The sequence below is a fragment of the Periplaneta americana genome, chromosome 3, assembly GCF_040183065.1.
Source record: "Periplaneta americana isolate PAMFEO1 chromosome 3, P.americana_PAMFEO1_priV1, whole genome shotgun sequence".
In the NCBI taxonomy this organism is placed as follows: Eukaryota; Metazoa; Arthropoda; class Insecta; order Blattodea; family Blattidae; genus Periplaneta; species Periplaneta americana.
Window position 1 is genome coordinate 74198203 of NC_091119.1, and position 17617 is coordinate 74215819.

At 37.0% G+C, this 17617-nt stretch overlaps 1 protein-coding gene across 10 annotated transcripts in view; it reads right to left on the reverse strand.

Annotated features, from left to right (window-relative positions):
• Positions 1-17617, reverse strand: part of LOC138696171 (26S proteasome non-ATPase regulatory subunit 5) — a 109362-nt gene that overhangs the window by 62897 nt on the left and 28848 nt on the right. For all 10 annotated transcript variants that reach the window (XM_069820773.1, XM_069820770.1, XM_069820766.1 and 7 more), the window contains 2 exons: positions 7548-7790; positions 969-1221 (listed from right to left, as the gene is read on the reverse strand). In XM_069820773.1, coding sequence (XP_069676874.1) covers positions 969-1221; positions 7548-7790 — 496 coding nt within the window. The remainder of the gene's footprint in view (positions 1-968; positions 1222-7547; positions 7791-17617) is intronic.

Here is a 17617-nt window from a genome sequence, read left to right on the forward strand (position 1 = left end):
CCGATCTACTGGCCAAGCATGGAGATACTATCAAATGCTATGGAACAGAACCTTGTGTTAGTATCTCTAAGTGTATAATCTGAAATCTACATACACCAGACATGAGACAGACCAAATTCCTTATTCAAAAACCAAGATCTGACTTAACTAAACAACTCCTAGCTTTGGAAGTGGGAAGCTCAAGATGGATAACTAGACTCCTGACTGGACACTGTCATCTGAGTAAGCATCTATTGTACAATAAGGGATATAAAAGTTGAGGAACTCCAGTTTTTTCTAATTCAAAGAATGCGCATGCTCCTAGCCGAAAGTTTTTGGTCATATGTTGACGAGATATTCACTTCACTTTTCTATTTAAATATTAAATATCTATGCTGAGAAGGAATTAAAACTATAGGCTCTTATAAACCGCGCTACAGATTTTGAAACATTTTCGCCCACTAAAAAATTTTGTCCCTCACTGGACAGATACAGAATTAAAATTTGGAAGGAGTCTTGTTCAGAGTCCACCTGTATGTAGGCAACAATTTCGCACGACTGTCCACTAGTAGTATATATACACAGAGGCTCTTGTTTACTGCATTTGCGCAGTCTGTTGTAAGCGAAACTTACACAATAAGTGAACTCCAAATTTTATTTCCTGTACATATATTGGGCTTCACAGAGGATCCAACCTCTAAAAAATGTGGGATATACATTGAGTCATCACCTCATATTCTGCTGGTTTGTTCAGGTTTAAGCCATATCAGGCACTGGTACTTGGTAAACATATGTTGTTTCTCAAGTAATTTAAGGAAGTGAAACTCAGCAGTGTCATGAATCTGGTCACTCCCTATAGTCTTCAGGACTGATTATTAGTTTATTATGTGGCGCACAGTGGGCATTCGTGCCTAAATACTTTAGTAGAAGTCTATGTTCTTACTGAGGAAGAAAAAGATGAAGCCTCATCATTATCAAACTGGTCATACCTGGCAATGTGAGTGAAGCGAGTGGGTCGTCATTAATAGTGGTTGCCCTGTTAGCTAATGCATTGAGAACACCTTGTTGCTGAAGGTACTGCAGTCCATGTTCACACAATGCGAGCTTTGTTAGCAACTCGAGTGCATTCATCTGTAGCAAAACGTCTTCTCCACTGAGTTCTGCGATCAGAGCAGGGAGCAGTCCACTAATGTGGCCCTTCTGCAGACCAGCTTCAGTGTGCACAGACAACTCCACCACCACCTGGAAAGTGTAACACATAGCAAGTCATCTTCCAATACAATCTGCATTGAAGTACATATCGAGCACTATCAGCATAAATTGTATTACTACGAAGTTCAATAAACATGTGAAACTGTATTATGGGGAAATTACAAAAAAAAAAAAAAAAACTCAAAAAAAAAAAAAAAAAAAAAAGAATATATATATATATATATATATATATATATATACATATAAATATATCAAAATGGATCCTATAGTTAATTTTGTTCAACAATATCGACTTCAGTGGAAAAAACATGTCGAAAGGATGGATCGCACTAGATGGCCTAAACAGATTCTTACTTATGTACCAAGAGGAAAGAGGAAATTGGGAAGACCACGAAAGCGCTGGCATGAGACCGTAACAGATCCTGTAGGGTCTAATACGTGAGGGATATGATGATGATATATAAATAATATCACAACTACAGTATAAATATCAAATACTGATGCGTATAATATGCTTTTGTTTTTGCCTAAAGATGACAGACACTCCTACTACACCACTAGAGAATTTGCAAAAAAAAATATATATATATATATATATATATATATTTAAACGCGCACACACACACACTTATACTTATGTTTGTACATTTGTGTGTGTTGTATTACAAGCACTTCATATGATCCAGTCATCTTATGAAGACATGTTTTTGGGAACTGTTCTATTGCTACAACAACGAGAGAATGAACTTCTGACATCTCGAGTAAAACACGTGAAATGTACATAAAAGACCAGAGTGTGGTATTGCAATTAACAGCTTTCCCCACACTGGCAAGTAGATATCTTGTGTTCATTACTGATGTGCACAAAAACTAAGTTAGGGAATATATGCTGAAGTTCAGTCAAATGGAATGAATAAAATAGATACAATGGAATAAAAATATGTAACATGCAGATCACGAACTTGTACACTCTAAAATATCCGTTTTGTGTGCCCAAAATATGTACTTAGAGACCTTAAAATAGGAACTTTTTCTTACCGAAAATGGGTATTTTCCGAAAATGTAACATAACTTACACTGTACAAACAAATTAAAACAGTGAGAGGACAGGTTTTTCTTCAATTTTAACGGAAATACACATGATTATACAAACTTACCGTTTTCCCTTGTTCTATTTCCCTTTCTTTTATTTCCATTTCCACTGTACTTCTCACCTGATGATATGTGTCAGAGGAAGAACAACTGTTTGTATGCATCTGAAGTCTGACTAGTGTAATATGTAGCTAGTTGGTGATGTATGCAATGGAGGGGGAAAGGAACTGGCCACCCTACTCCATTATCTCCTGGCCTAGTTGTCTCATAAATGGTGCCTTGTTGGTATCATTGTGAGGTTCAAACCTGTATTCGGACAGTTGGCTAAACTACAAAAACTACAGATGAGAAATTTCACATCAAATCGAACACTTTTTTGTGAATGCACCATTCTTATTCCCTTCGTAATTTGTTTAGTATATTCTACAGGGGAAAAATATGAGGTAAACAATTTTTCTTTTGTTAAGTGAATAATTTTTAAGTCGTCACGATTTTTTAAGTATTGACAAAAATGAGGCTATTCAGCAAGCATGTTTTCAGATATTGCGAAATAACTCGACAAGTTTTATCACAGAAAATCGAATCTTGGCTCAAATGAAAGCTAATTAAATTATCTTTCATTTAGTATTAATTTACTTTTCTCTGAAACCTAGACCTACTAATTACAAAAAATTAAAAATGTTTAATCTCAATTATGACTATCATACATCAAGCTTTTGCGTCAATATTATTACCAAAGAATCTCGATTAAATTTCCTACAAGTATCAAGAAGTCTCAGGATGGAGAAGCTGCAGGATTTTAAGTAAATATTTATGGGTCATTCCATATCAATTCATCCAGACCATGTCACCCACTGTTTCCAATTTTTCTAAGAGTTTGCATATGTGTTACATAGCCTGTGAATGGCTTCCGTTAAAATTGTATTCAAATTCGTGAAGCAGAAAATAGTAATAGTGTTATGAGTGTAGTCGCATATTAGCAGTTGAACAAATTACAAATAACTTGCTCTGTAACTGAGATTTATATTGGACATGATAACAATTGCACATTTAAATTATTATGACGCTTTTACCTTTTTTTAAGATTTTCTTTTTGCGTTTATTGGATTTTTTTTTTTTTTTTCAAGGTGCTACATCTTAGAAAATGCTGAAAATTATGTATAGTAATGAGAACACAGTGTAGTATCTGTAGACAAAAAATTTATGAGGAAATGATAACTTACATTTTGGCAGATAAATATAGAAGGTAAGGCACAACATTTCTCAAAATGTGAACAAAATGTAACTTTTTACAACTGGGACAGTTTGGCTTCAGTTCTCTTGTAAGAATCTTAGTTTAAAGAGTAAGTCCTTCCTGTGGCTATGCTGACATCAATTTGGCACAAAATATTTGAAAATGGAACTTCACAACTGTCACTGTCACCAATAAAATGATGGAGAGGGCCCATGTAGATGCATGAATTTTATTGTAGCATCATCTTCTTCATAATTAACTTTTTCATACATCTTGCTTACACAACTTTTAACACTGTATCACTTCGGAATATGTATGATGGACTTTCCTGTGTTAAACTTCAACGTACCTCGTTTACATGTTTCGACCTATTTATGGGTCATCCTCAGAACTGGTTGTTGTTGGTCTTGGCTCCTCTTGTTCTGTTTCCTGTGAGGGTGCGTTCGTGTGGTATAGTGTAGAGTCAAAGAGTGTGTGTGTTTTGAAATTGAGTTGTGTGTTGAGAATTTCGTTGGGGTGTGTTTTCGTGTGTCTGTATATTTCATATTGTTCTAGTGTGTTTAGTTTCTGGCTTTTTGGTTGGATGTGTAGTATTTCCATGTCTGTGTTGATGTCTCGGTGGGTGTGGTTAGCATTTGTGATGTGTTCTGCATATGTGGGGATGTTTTGTAATTTTGTTATGGCTGTGATGTGTTTTCTGTAACGTGTTTGAAACGATCTGCCTGTCTGTTCTATGTAGAAGTTGTTGCAGGTGTTACATTTGGGTTTGTATATGCCTCTGTGGTTGTATTTCTTTGTTTGTGTGTTGAGATGTTTTTGCAGAGTGTTATTTATTCTGTATGCGATGTTCTAATTTAATTTCTTGAATGAGGTTGCAATTTTGTGTGTGTTTTTGTTTTCGTATGTTAGTGTGATGTATTTTTTGTGTTCTTATGTTTGTGTTGTATTGTGTTGTAACTTTTTCAATAAAACCCACATACCACAAAAATTCATACACACAAGCAACAAAGGAATTTTCCTTGAAATTTGGATTCACAATAGGTTCAAATATGTCAAATATCACACTGTTGTCCATATCATCAGAACTTAAATCACTTTGCTCCAATTTCATATGTAAACAAAGGCACAAATCAATGCATGCAGTGTTTCCCAGGAATGGTTTTTGCATTTTCAAACCATTCAGTGAGATTATTTCAGACTTGAACCATTTCCTCTGTTGTTACAAAAAACACAGTAATCTCCTTGAGATTCTCCTTACGAAAGTTGAACACTTGTGATTTTTTTTTTCTTTTGGAGGAGGGCCTGCAGGCAAACATAGCAGCCTTAGATTTCTGTACAACCTACTTTCACTTCTTTCAACTGCATGATTCACCCACAGCATCCAATTCTGATTGGAGACCTGATCCTCCGCCTGTCTGTGATGTTATTCTGTGTCCTCCTCAGATCGATGGCATCTGTTCCCATTTCATGTCGCCATCAACTTCACAACTCACCAAGGCACCTTCTATCGAAGGTAGCTACATCCCCCAGTCACCTGCAGTTCATTTATTAAAGCCCCTGCGGCTTCGCTGGATATGTGCTGCTACCACAGACAGATGTCACCTATAGGCAGATCATGGAACCATATCTGCCATGTCCTCCTATTGATTCGTCACTTATCAATTTACTTTTATAAAAACATGAAATGAAGAAGAATGAAAAATACTTTGCTATCGATCCTATATGATTACACATACTTTGCCATTGTCGTGTTTATGAAACGCTGCTAACAACTTACAAATTATATTGCCAAAGCAGGTAAGAACTGTAAGAAAACAAATGCTGCAACATTCTGATATAATTGTATAACTCATGATTGTAGCACTTGTCAGCTTTAAGAAACAGGGCACAGGAGGTCCAGAAGATATGGTGTCGTGGTTCACCTATAGATGTCATCTGTTTGGGGAAGCTGCATGAATCCCAGGGAGGTGAAGGGGCTTTCACAGCAGACAATGGCAGATCAGGAAGTCACCAGTCTGTGTAGCTCTCTTGGACAGATGGCATCATGGTGAATCGCGATATCTATGGTACTGCAATCTTCAGGTCAATATAGGATGTACCAGGATGTAGTACGGAATTTGCAAACAGATGTCATCGACCTGAGGAGGCTGCAGAATATCAACAGGGAAATACTGTCAGACCTGGATACCACAGTTAAATTGATAAGAACTGTAAGAAAACAAATGCTGCAACATTCTGATATATTTGTATAACTGTCATGATTGTAGCACTTGTCAGCTTTAAGAAACAGGGCACAGGAGGTCCAGAAGATATGGTGTCGTGGTTCACCTATAGATGTCATCTGTCTGGGGAAGCTGCATGAATTCCAGGGAGGTGAAGGGGCTTTCACAGCAGACAATGGCAGATCAGGAAGTCACCAGTCTGTGTAGCTCTCTTGGACAGATGGCATCATGGTGAATCGCGATATCTATGGTACTGCAATCTTCAGGTCAATATAGGATGTACCAGGATGTAGTACGGAATTTGCAAACAGATGTCATCGACCTGAAGAGGCTGCAGAATATCAACAGGGAAATACTGTCAGACCTGGATACCACAGTTAAATTGATAAGATGGCACCAAGCAGTGAATTACATAATCACAAGAATGCGGTCCTAAGGAGTTCAATAATCATCCCACAGCACGTGGTGGACGTGGTTCCAGGATCAGCACACAGCACAATACGACTCAGGCTGTGGTGCAACCCTTCAGGCACTCCTCATCAGAAGGGGAAGGGGGGAGGAAAACCAGTGCCACACCATTTTGCAGCAGTAAGTTTTCATTTTTCACATGCATAATTTTTAAGATCCCATTTCGATATTCTCAAATTGTGTAATAAAATATGCAACATAATTGCCATAATTTTTTTTTCGTTAAAATTTAAAATTGCAGATATTTTTATTTTATTTTTTAATAATGAACGCACACATATGAAGTGTAATAGTAAGTCTGGGATCTTAATAACGGTAGCTTGAAAACGTATTTCTGATTATTCAATTACCCACGAAAAATTAATTAGTATGGTCATGTATACTGAGAGTGTAATATTTCAACCTCCGTGACATCAAAAATGGCTCATCAGTTACTGGATAATATTACGTGTGGGTTATGATTATGCAAAGGAGTATAAAATATTAAGTAATGAACAAATTCTGAGTTGTTCGGTTTCCGAGACCTGTTTTCCTTGGAATGACCCAGTAAGTAGGCTACCTACTGGTGAAAGAAGTGTCGAGCTTCCACCATTTCATAATCTATTGTGTTTCCCTTTTCTGATCTTCACAGATTGGTCCTGTATTTCTAAATACAGGATGGCGATTTTATGAGATGTTCATAAAACTCAAACCTATTCTTCTGAAGTGTTTAGTATGACAAAATGTTGATTGTGTCTTTCACAAACCCTGCAACTCTTGTGGCCCCTTCATAAAAAAGGAATAGATATGGAAATATTACACATCACACCACAAAGTCTACAGTTAAACATGTTAGAACAATACGAAATATACAAGCCACAATAACACACCCAAAACATATACTTAATACACAATTACAATTCAATACCCATACATTATTCGACATCATAATATATGACACACAAACAACCACCCCCCACCATAAGAGCAACACACCCCCACCCCTACAACTGACGAACACCATTTTACAGAAAGTGATTGCTTTTGTGCATGATTCAGCTGGAATCAAGAAGATTCAAGGAATGAGCTGAACAAGGAACAAAGACTTAACTGAAATAATTCTTCAGCATCACCTCTTATCTACTGTGAGACTTGCCACTTATCTGTAACAGTATTGTAACAGGCAAAATGTGCCCTATATGGGCATGATGGTGGAGAAAGCCAGGGGGAGGGGGAAGAAACTGATATTGGTACACATAATTTAACGCACTCAATAAAGTTCTATAGAGTTCAACTGCAAATCTAGTGACCTCATTTGGAGTACTATGCTAACATAATTTTATAATATTAAATCTATGTACCTCATACACTCTAAAGCGGATAACATCACGTTCAGCCATGGTTTCCTTGAGGCAGGCCACCACTGAGTCACTGTACAAAACATGGAGTCCCAACTGTGAAGAACCAAATTTCACCAGCAATGTTACTGCACTGTTAGCAACAGACATGTCCTCATGTCTCACACACGTGATCATGGACAAAATCAATGACTCCTGATGATATAATCTCTGCATCAAACTGTCATCACTGACAGCACGTTGCAACTGTTAACAAAGTGCAAGCAGATTTAAAACATTAAAAGCAGAAAATGGAGAAAATGTAAACTCAAAAACAAAATATAACGACAAATAAATAAATAAATAAATTAACAAGTGTAAAAAAAATAAGACATATTTTCTCATTAATTTACACATTTTGCAATAATTTAGTTTTTTATTATGATCGTAGCAAAAATCAAACAAACAAGACTCCGATGGATCGAACACATCATCAGAGCACCAGAGAACAAAAAATCAGACCATGTTTTGAAGAAATGCAACGAAGGAAAAGACTGGTAAAGTTCTCCTTACATGAGATTTCAAAACAACTTGGAAAAAGACTTACATCATGTACCATAGTTTATTTCATTGAACTGTCATTCAAAAGATACACGTATATATTACTTGTTTGATTCCTATGTACACTAGTGTGAAGCACTGAAGTGTGTTCACCAGTGGCGGCTCATGCAGGATAAATTAAGTGAAGGCCAATAGAATTCTAGGTAATTTCCTGAAATCGATGGATGGCAGTGATGTTGTTGATGACATCGCAAACACTTTTGTAAGCTATACGATCGCCATATTGGATTAATGTAATATATTTACCATTTTCTTAAGTTTTATGGAAAGCACAGCATATAATAATATAATACACACACACAAATTTGCAACATTTTCGGAGGCTACATCCCCTTAACACTGAAGAATTCACTGTCTCAACAAAACTTTCACACAATACATAACACAACATAATAAAATAACCACAAGTCCACATGATATAAAAAAAGACAAAATCTAACACATTTTATTCAACACATCAATGTAAAAGAGTAGGTACACAAGAAACCATAACAAAATTCAAAATCACAATCATAATTGTAAACTGTATTCATATTTTAAATCAACTTCGAAACATGCAACTTCCAATATACAGTAAAATTAAGTTGCTATGCTTAAATCAAAGCAATATCCTGTTGAACAGAAAACTTACAACAATCAAACACCACAAATAAATTCGTAGGGATAAAATTACGTTTCTCAGTTCTCTTTCAAGTCTTTTACCTTACACTTCACTTTACCATTTACACAAGTCTTCACACACAATGGAAGTATAATTTCATAGTCTTCAGAAAGACGTGAAATACCTCTCTGCATTCCTCTAAGTATAATCTAAACTGAACCAGTAATTGGTCGATTACACTCAACATAATGTCTGCCGCAATATGGACTCTCAACTAATGAAATACCCAACTTTCAAATGTCAAAATACTACTGGTGTGTCGCGCAGTCCCATGAAGTGTGTCGCGAAATTCTGTAATTGAAAAATAAATTTTATGCCATCCAGAAAGTCTCTTTACAACGTATTTGTTATTTACAATGAAGTTTTTGAACAGACTTTGCCAATAAAATGTGAACACCTGCAACAATGCTCTGTTTAATTTTTATGCCTGACGATAATTCGAATGAAAGTGAACACCTGTAACAATGCTTAGCAATTCGTTTACTCTTCCCACTTAGGCCCGTATTCACTAACGTCAGTAATATTTGCTATTATCTCAGATTTCTAAAACTCTGGTAATACCATTATCTCGGATAATGCTCAGTTCTGTATTCACCACATAATTTATTATCCTGGTTTTCAAAAACGGAGTTTTCGTTTCAGACTGCATTTGATCGTTAATTTTTTCATAACGAAGCACGGAAAGCATAGAGGGAAACAAATGACTAACGCCATGGAAACTATAAATTCATGATAAAAATAAACAAGTTTACGAGTCTATATAGGTTAGGTGTGCGAAAATAGTTTATCTACCGTAAGTTATGGCTAGTGTTGATCAGAAACGTAGAAAGAAACCTAATATGACATGTTATGACATGTCCGCCGTCATCAGTGGAGGACACATAAGAACTCGTCCGCCGAGCCCATCGTGAGACCCGCGGTCAATCAGCCAAAAAGCACAAAGCAAGATGACACATCGGCCGCGTTCGCGCCGCGGTCCGCACTAATAAGAGCCAATCAGCGCATAGCTCCTCGGCTGACCCCTCCCTCTGGCACTATAAATTAAGGAGCTGGGTACCCCTAGACATCATTTAACCCTGAAGATGAGGAAGATGAACATCCTCGAAACGTCGGTGGATCACCAACTTATGACCTGGCTGGAAGCCCGAGAAAATTTCGAAATATATTCAACAATGTAATCATAGTAATTTGGGAAAGGATACAAAAAGCTATCCTGCCAATAAAAGGTAGTGAAGTTATTCGAAAACTAAAAGCCGAAACATTAAGCTTAAACGTTTAACAGAAAAATTGGAAAAGCTTTTTCATGTGTAAAAAAAAAAATGAAATAGGCCTATGCTATACTCCATCTCGTATCACAGAGAAGAAAAAAGCAAACCAATCTTCTTCGCACACTGCAGTTCGTACTTTGCTACGAGGGCGTCCAGTGCCTTCTGACACAAAGATGAAACAGATCCTTGGAGAGTTGCTAGAACAACAATTAAAATCATTTTCTTCTGTAGCATATAAAAGTAAACAATTAGTAAGACGCATCATAAGTGGCAAAGTAATTAAGACGTATAAAATGCTGCAACACTGTAAGAGAATAGTTTCTCGCACAGCTCTTCGCCAGAATAATTCCTACAGACACAAGAGTAGCCACAGTTTGGAGTACAAGCATCACGTGATACAATAAAGACGCATCAGTGTAGTGGTGTGAAGAAAATCAAAATTAGTTAATTTTCAATGAATTGAGTTAAAAGAATCAGAATTAAAGGCAAAATATTTATCATTATTGTTATTACTATAACTGTAAATCATTTCTTATTTCTATTTAAATATCTTCATGAAATAAGTAAAATCAGTCACCAGCGTAGCTCGGTCAGCTGAGGCGCTTGCCTGTCGATCCGGAGTTTCGCTCGGGCTTGGGTTCGATTCCCGCTTGGACTGATTACCTGGTTGGGTTTTTTTCGAGGTTTCGTCAACCATAAGGTGACTGTCAGGTAATCTATGGCGAATCCCTGGTCTCATCCAGCCAAATACCATCTTGCTATTACCAATTCCATCGACGCTAAATAACCGAGTAGTTAATATGGCGTCGTTAAATAATCAAGTAAAAAAAAAGTGTAATCCAATATGATATTATTTGTAAACATATAAATTAATGCGTTTATCACTGTTAGTGATACTTCACATTATTAATTAAATATGTTTGCGAGCGAACATAAATACTGGTACTTATTTAATTTTGTAATATGGCTCAATTGCATTATATCTAATAACAATCAGTTAATATTATTATGAATAATAAAATTTGTGACTTATTTATTTTCAGTATTGATTTCATGTTTGTTTGTAAATCAAATTGCCTTTACTGAGCCAAAGGAATAATCCACGGATTAAAACTGTAGACACCGTGGAGATGCTGTGGACACCGTGGAATCTGAAAATTGATTTTGTTTTATTTCTCGTAGCACACGAAGATTTAGACATAACCACTAACACACCTGAATTATATTTCACACCTGTAACCAATACCTATAAAAAAATTAATCTCCTCACAATTTCAGTTGTTGCCATTTTTGGGTTCCAAAAGTGACGGGTTTCATGAGAATGACCCATATACTACAACTCCATCTATCAATCCATCGATCATAATAATGCCATCTCATGATGTGATAATTTACAACACGTTCACACATTAATAGTAGGAAATAACACAGAGACAATGACATCATAGTTTCTATGAAATTACCGGATTTTCTACCATTGAATAATAATCATGTATTAACCAATTTTTTGTAGGTAAGATTGACTCTCCTATTCTTGAGAGCAGCATATTTTCTCCACAACGTCCTTGTGGAACGGCTCCTTCTTGGATATTTTTTCAACAACTTCCTTTTGAATTGATATATTTGCCAATGCCGAAAGTATTCACTGACAATTATAATGCGGAGGTCAGTTTTTATTCGATGCAGACAGGAGAAACTCCTTTCAACAGATGTACTAATAGATGGTAATGTTAAAATCAAACAGAACAGCTTGTATAACTCCTCAAATATGTCCTCATTTTCTCGAAGAAGAAGAAAGATTAGTTTTGATACAGAGGTATTCTTATAATGTTCATCTGCATACAGAAGCTCAAGTTGTTCTGAGACGAGGGATTTTTTTTTTTTAAATGTTGGAAATGTGTTTTGCAAAGAAGAAAGAGCATCAAATGGGAATGTTTCAGAAAAGGTTTTAAATTTCGAAGTATCAGCGAGGCAGATAAATAAGAGATTGTTTATGTCCTTAAATCTTATTATGCATCTCCATCAAGACAGTATCAATTATTTCAAAATAAAGTGCTTTGTATCTTTGGAAAATTCCATCATCTGTAACTCTTGCATATTTTCTACTTGACACGTTGATTCTGCCGTCTCAAATATTGTAGTGAACAGTTCATTTCTCTTCTTGTTGATCAGTTGGCAAGTGTTTATCTGAACATCACAATAATTCAGATCTAAAAATTTCTTCTGCAGCACATTATACAATATTTCTGTCACATGAAAAAATTCGTTAAAAATAATAGACAACATGCAAATTCAAAATCATTCATTTCATTTAAGAAGCCCCCTTGCAAGTCGAATACCTATTTGATCTGACTCCCTATCATGCATGACGTTTTCGAATACTGTTTTCAAACTATTCCATTCCTCAGTAACCACGCAGATAAGCTTCGAATTTGAGAGCCAGCGGTATCTGTCACAGATAGTATGCACCTCCCAACAACTGTATCCATTACGTAAGTGCGTTTGGCTGAATGGTGGAAGAAAGTAGATATTCTGCTGACATTACCAAAGAATATTCGATACTGCTGGATATTTTTAAAACTCTGTTGCAAAACAAGATTAAGCCTATGATCCAAGCAATGAATGGAAACAGCTTGTGGAGCTTTATCTTCAACTCTTTTCCGAAGTCCATTCAGGTGCCCAGACATCACACTAGCACCATCATAACACTGGCTGATTAGTTTGTTTTTATAATTCAAAGACTCCAGTACTGTATCCAGTATAGCAAATAATGCCTGTGATACTCGATCACAGATACCATCATGGAAACCAAGAAAATGTTTCACAAGTTCGGCCTCCTTAGTTATGAATCTCACTACAAAAGAACACTGAGATTTTTTAGAAATGTCAGTTGCATCATCCACTTGGACGGAAAATAAAGGTGCATTGGTAATTTCATCCCTTACATGTTCACTGATGCATTCAGAAATGCAATAAATTATTTCATTTTGAATTGTTTTAGATTCCCCAGAGAAAAGAGGCCTGATTTTCTCATAGTGATTTCTAATTTCCAGAGGGCTTTTTGAAATAGAAGGGACAATAATTCTTTGAAAATTCCCCCTTTCTATGAAGAAATACTCTCACCATGACCGTGAAAAGCAACTCCTGCTTGCCTAGAAACAATATCGTATCGATTACAGTGTGCATTACCAATCTATTTAAACATATGTTTTCATTAAATTAACTTAGGCCTATGTATAACCTGAAACTTTCCTTTAGTGTAGCCGCAATGGTGTTCATGTTCTTCTGCAGTGCCTTTAATTGCAAAATACATTTAATGTGTTCAGCTGAATCTGCATGGCTGTGAAGACAGTGATTGACATTTTTGAAATTGCAAAATCCAGTTAAATTCCAAGCGAGTTTTTTGTTCCCCAGAAGAAGCCAAGGCCAACAATATAACTTCTTGTTATAGTGACTTCCACATAACCAGTTGTAATCGGCATACCACGAATCTTGAAACTGAATATTGCATGACAGACTACCACTTTTCAGTTTTTTCATAGTTATATTAGTGTGAGATGTTGGTCTACCGTACTTTAAAATTTCTTGTTTATCTTTTGTACAACAACGAGAGAAAGGTGTCTCCAAAAGATTACACATTAAATTGTTTAACGGATTCATGTTTTCATCGTATTAATATACTTGTTAATACTCTGACACTTCAATGCACTTGTCACAACGAAGAATACGGATAGACTAAATTGGTCAGCGCAAGTGAGATGTACAACATAGTTTCAAATGTTATGCCAACTTTCTTTATTACAGGATACTCAAAATATTTCAAAATCTATACAAAACAATACCAAAATATATATGTTATATAGTAAATTTAAACAATATTTAACTTCTTTAGACAATATTTTATATTTTCTTATTTAGTTGCAAAATATTACAGTTTGCCACCCAGGTCCAATGTTTGTATTCTGAGAGAGTGATTCTGTCTTTCAAGAATAGAGAAAGGAGATGAATGACTGTTCCCCAGACCTTCCTAATAGCCTCGCGTAAAGGGTTGGTAATTTACAGTAAGCAACTCATTGCCATTTGGACCTTCAACATTCACATCCCTCACTAGCTGGTCTGCTAGCCACGTGACCTGACTGGAGAGGGGTTCATCTGAAGTACTGCAGAGAACGTTAACTGAGCAGAATAAGCTGAAAAGACATTAAAAAGTAGAGTAAAATATGGTTTAGTGAGGAATGCATTTTATTTTAATTTATTGATAAAATATATTTTATTAAAGCACAAAAAAAGGAGTGAAAGTGGCCTTCATCTACTTCACTTGAATAGCCTCCACTGGTGTTGACACTTTCACTTGTATGGTTTGGGAGTGTAGAAGACAATGGAGGACAAGTACAGTGTTGTAATAATGAAAAATCGAACATTACGAATAAAGCGGTGATCTCTGGTACTACCATAGATGGTAGAGGGAGCATATGGAGGGATGCGGAGCTCTGGAAGGAAGCAACAATCGAAAGACGCAATTTTCAAGGACGACCTTCAGGCCAACCGACCGATGACACTGGCGGTAGTTGTCAGTAGGATAAAATGGCACTGAAGCGAGTACCGGTATCTGATACATGGAAATTCTTTCATTCAGTTTGAAGTAGCAGAATTCTGTCAAGGGGGGGGGGGGGGGTTATTAAAATTATTTACAATTTATATTATCGGTATTTTAAGTTTTGTGTATTATTATTATTATTATTACCATTACTTACTTAGAAATGGCTTTTAGAAAACCCGGAGATTCATTGCTGCCCTCACATAAGCCCACCATCGGTCCCTATCCTGAACCAGATTAATCCAGTCTCTACCATCATATCCCACGTTCCTCAAATTCATTTTAATATTATCCTCCCATCTATGTCTCGGCCTTCTCACTAACACTCTATATGCATTTCTGGATTCACCCATACGTACTATATGCTCTGCCCATCTCAAAGGTCTGCATTTAATATCCCTAATTACGTCATGGGAAGAATACAATGTAGTTCTGTGTTGTGTAACTTTCTCCATTCTCCCGTAACTTCATCCCTCTTCACCCCAAATATTTTTCTAAGCATCTTATTCTCAAACACTCTTAACCTTTGTTCCTCTCTCAAAGTGAGAGTACAAGTTTCACAACCAAACAACCGCTAAAATAACTGTTTTATAAATTTTAACTTTCAGATTTTTTGACAGCAGACTGGATGATGTGGAGGCGGCGGCGGTATGATCATCCACACCTCCTCTTTATCTTTCTTATATTGGCTGCTTTTGCCAGGTGGACGGCACATTGGAAGGATTGGATGTGCGCAGTGGAAGACTTTTAGAAATAAATAGCGTGAATTTGTAAAACAAATATAATTAACAATAATAAGTAACAATGTACATAAATGGAAAATGAAATAACAATAAATATGAAATGGGTGAGTGAAAATAAGACAAACTAATCTGAAATGATATCCCCAGGATATGTAAATCATGTAAGTATCACAAGGCTGAGGCCAACACACTTATAAGTAATGAAACAATCTAACATGGCCGTCTCTCGACAATCAGAGACTAACCTATTAAACATATGTTCATGAACCACTCTCTAAATATATATATATATATATATATATATATATATATATATATTAACTATCTGAGTACAAATATATATATATATATATATATATTAACTATCTGAGTACAAATCTGAACACAACACCCAGCCAGCACTTTAACTTAATACATGATCCATTCGACCATAGATACCACTCAATCTGAGTAATCAAACTATAAATACATGTACACTCAATAAGAGAGAAACTCTACCCAGCATAAGGCATAACATGACTGATCACTATACATTACCCATTGCACATATTGCTCACATAAACTGTGCAAATTGCACTAACACAAATCTCTGCACTTTACAAAATGAAGACCCAACGGAGAGAGAGAGGGATGGAGACAGATACACGTAATAAGTAAACGGACGATAATTCCAATCTCAACGATCATTTAAATAGCAACAAACTAGACGCATATGATAACAAAATAGCGGCGAAGGAAACCAATAATCAAATGGAGCAGGGATTACACTAAAAACAATATGTGAGACCGTAACCGCTGCTCTATCACTCTAACCGTCTCGGAACATAAACTCACGTTTCAAATCAATCTCATTACATAATCCGCAAATCAATTTACCTCAAACACATATATATCTCACAAATATGTTACTCGATGCAAATACTAAAACTTGCCCCCAAGACGTATCACTAGCAAGCGATATTTCAAACTACGATCCACTAAAATCCCAAACACACACGACGCAATTTAACTACTCCACTGATCTATCTCCAACACGTACAAAGCCCGAGTCACGTTGTCTATATCTGCCGCGTACCAAAATGCTAAGTCTTGTTAATGTTTCTGCCGCGGACGAGAGCTTGAATCTGAGCCAACTGTTTCCGTATATCTCCCACGTATGAGAGCCTAAGTCTTGTTAAGTGTATCTGCCGCGTACCGGAACCCGAGTGTGACACTCCGTGTATCTCCATTAAAACAGGTAAACTCTCTCCCTCTCTATCCTCGTGAGACATAATGAACCGGCCAATAGGGTTATTTGGAAAGAACAAATGAAGGGATTAATAGCGCTATCTATACTGTGACGTGCGAGAGTGCTCTGACGGATGAAGTGACGTACTAGGTGAACGGCCGTGGTCGTGGGCACGGCTCACTCTCCCCCACTGTGCTGAATTTCAACCGGTGAACCAGCAACGGTTGAAATTATCCATGGACGTTGGGTATAGTATCAATTTGCTGGAACTCTATAATGCCACAGTATCCTTGCTTGTGGCTCCAGGTACTGGGAAATCCACATCCCCAATTCGGGCACCTTGGCCCCCCGACGATTCTCAGCAACTTAAGTGGCCCCGGGTCACTCCCCGGTTCTTCCTGACTGCACTCCGGCAGCCCCAACTGGAGGAACTCTGTCACTCCAGAAACCGATGCCCTCTGCTCTGGAATGGATGTCCGGAGCGGTATCCCGTTAGTTGCTGCAACCGATAATACTGGACCCTAAGTCCAAACTGGTTCCCATACACCAGTCGTCGCTCGTAGAACTGCAACTAGTAGAAGAAGAATAAGTAGCAACTCCAAAAGACACATGGAGGATAAAACAGATGCCAACCGGTCCCCATAAACCAGCGGTTACTGTTTACGGCCAACCACATGAAGCCTAACAGATACGTAGAAATTCCAAAAACTTCGTGTGGATGCAAGTATGCGAGTTCCGGGAAAGCATCCTGGAAGATTCGCAAGTCGAGAAGTGAAGAGGCTCGAGTGTCGCAGAATAGAACCCAGGCGCCCCAGAATCCGTTCGGTGGCCCGGCCAATGTCGGACGAGTGCCCGCTCGTCAAGTCCTCGGTGCATGCTAATCCCACGACGGTTTCGCTCTCATAGATAGCACTCTATTAAGGTATGGTAGATTAGGAAAATTACGGAAGTCAAAAAGGAATATAGGGAAGACTGC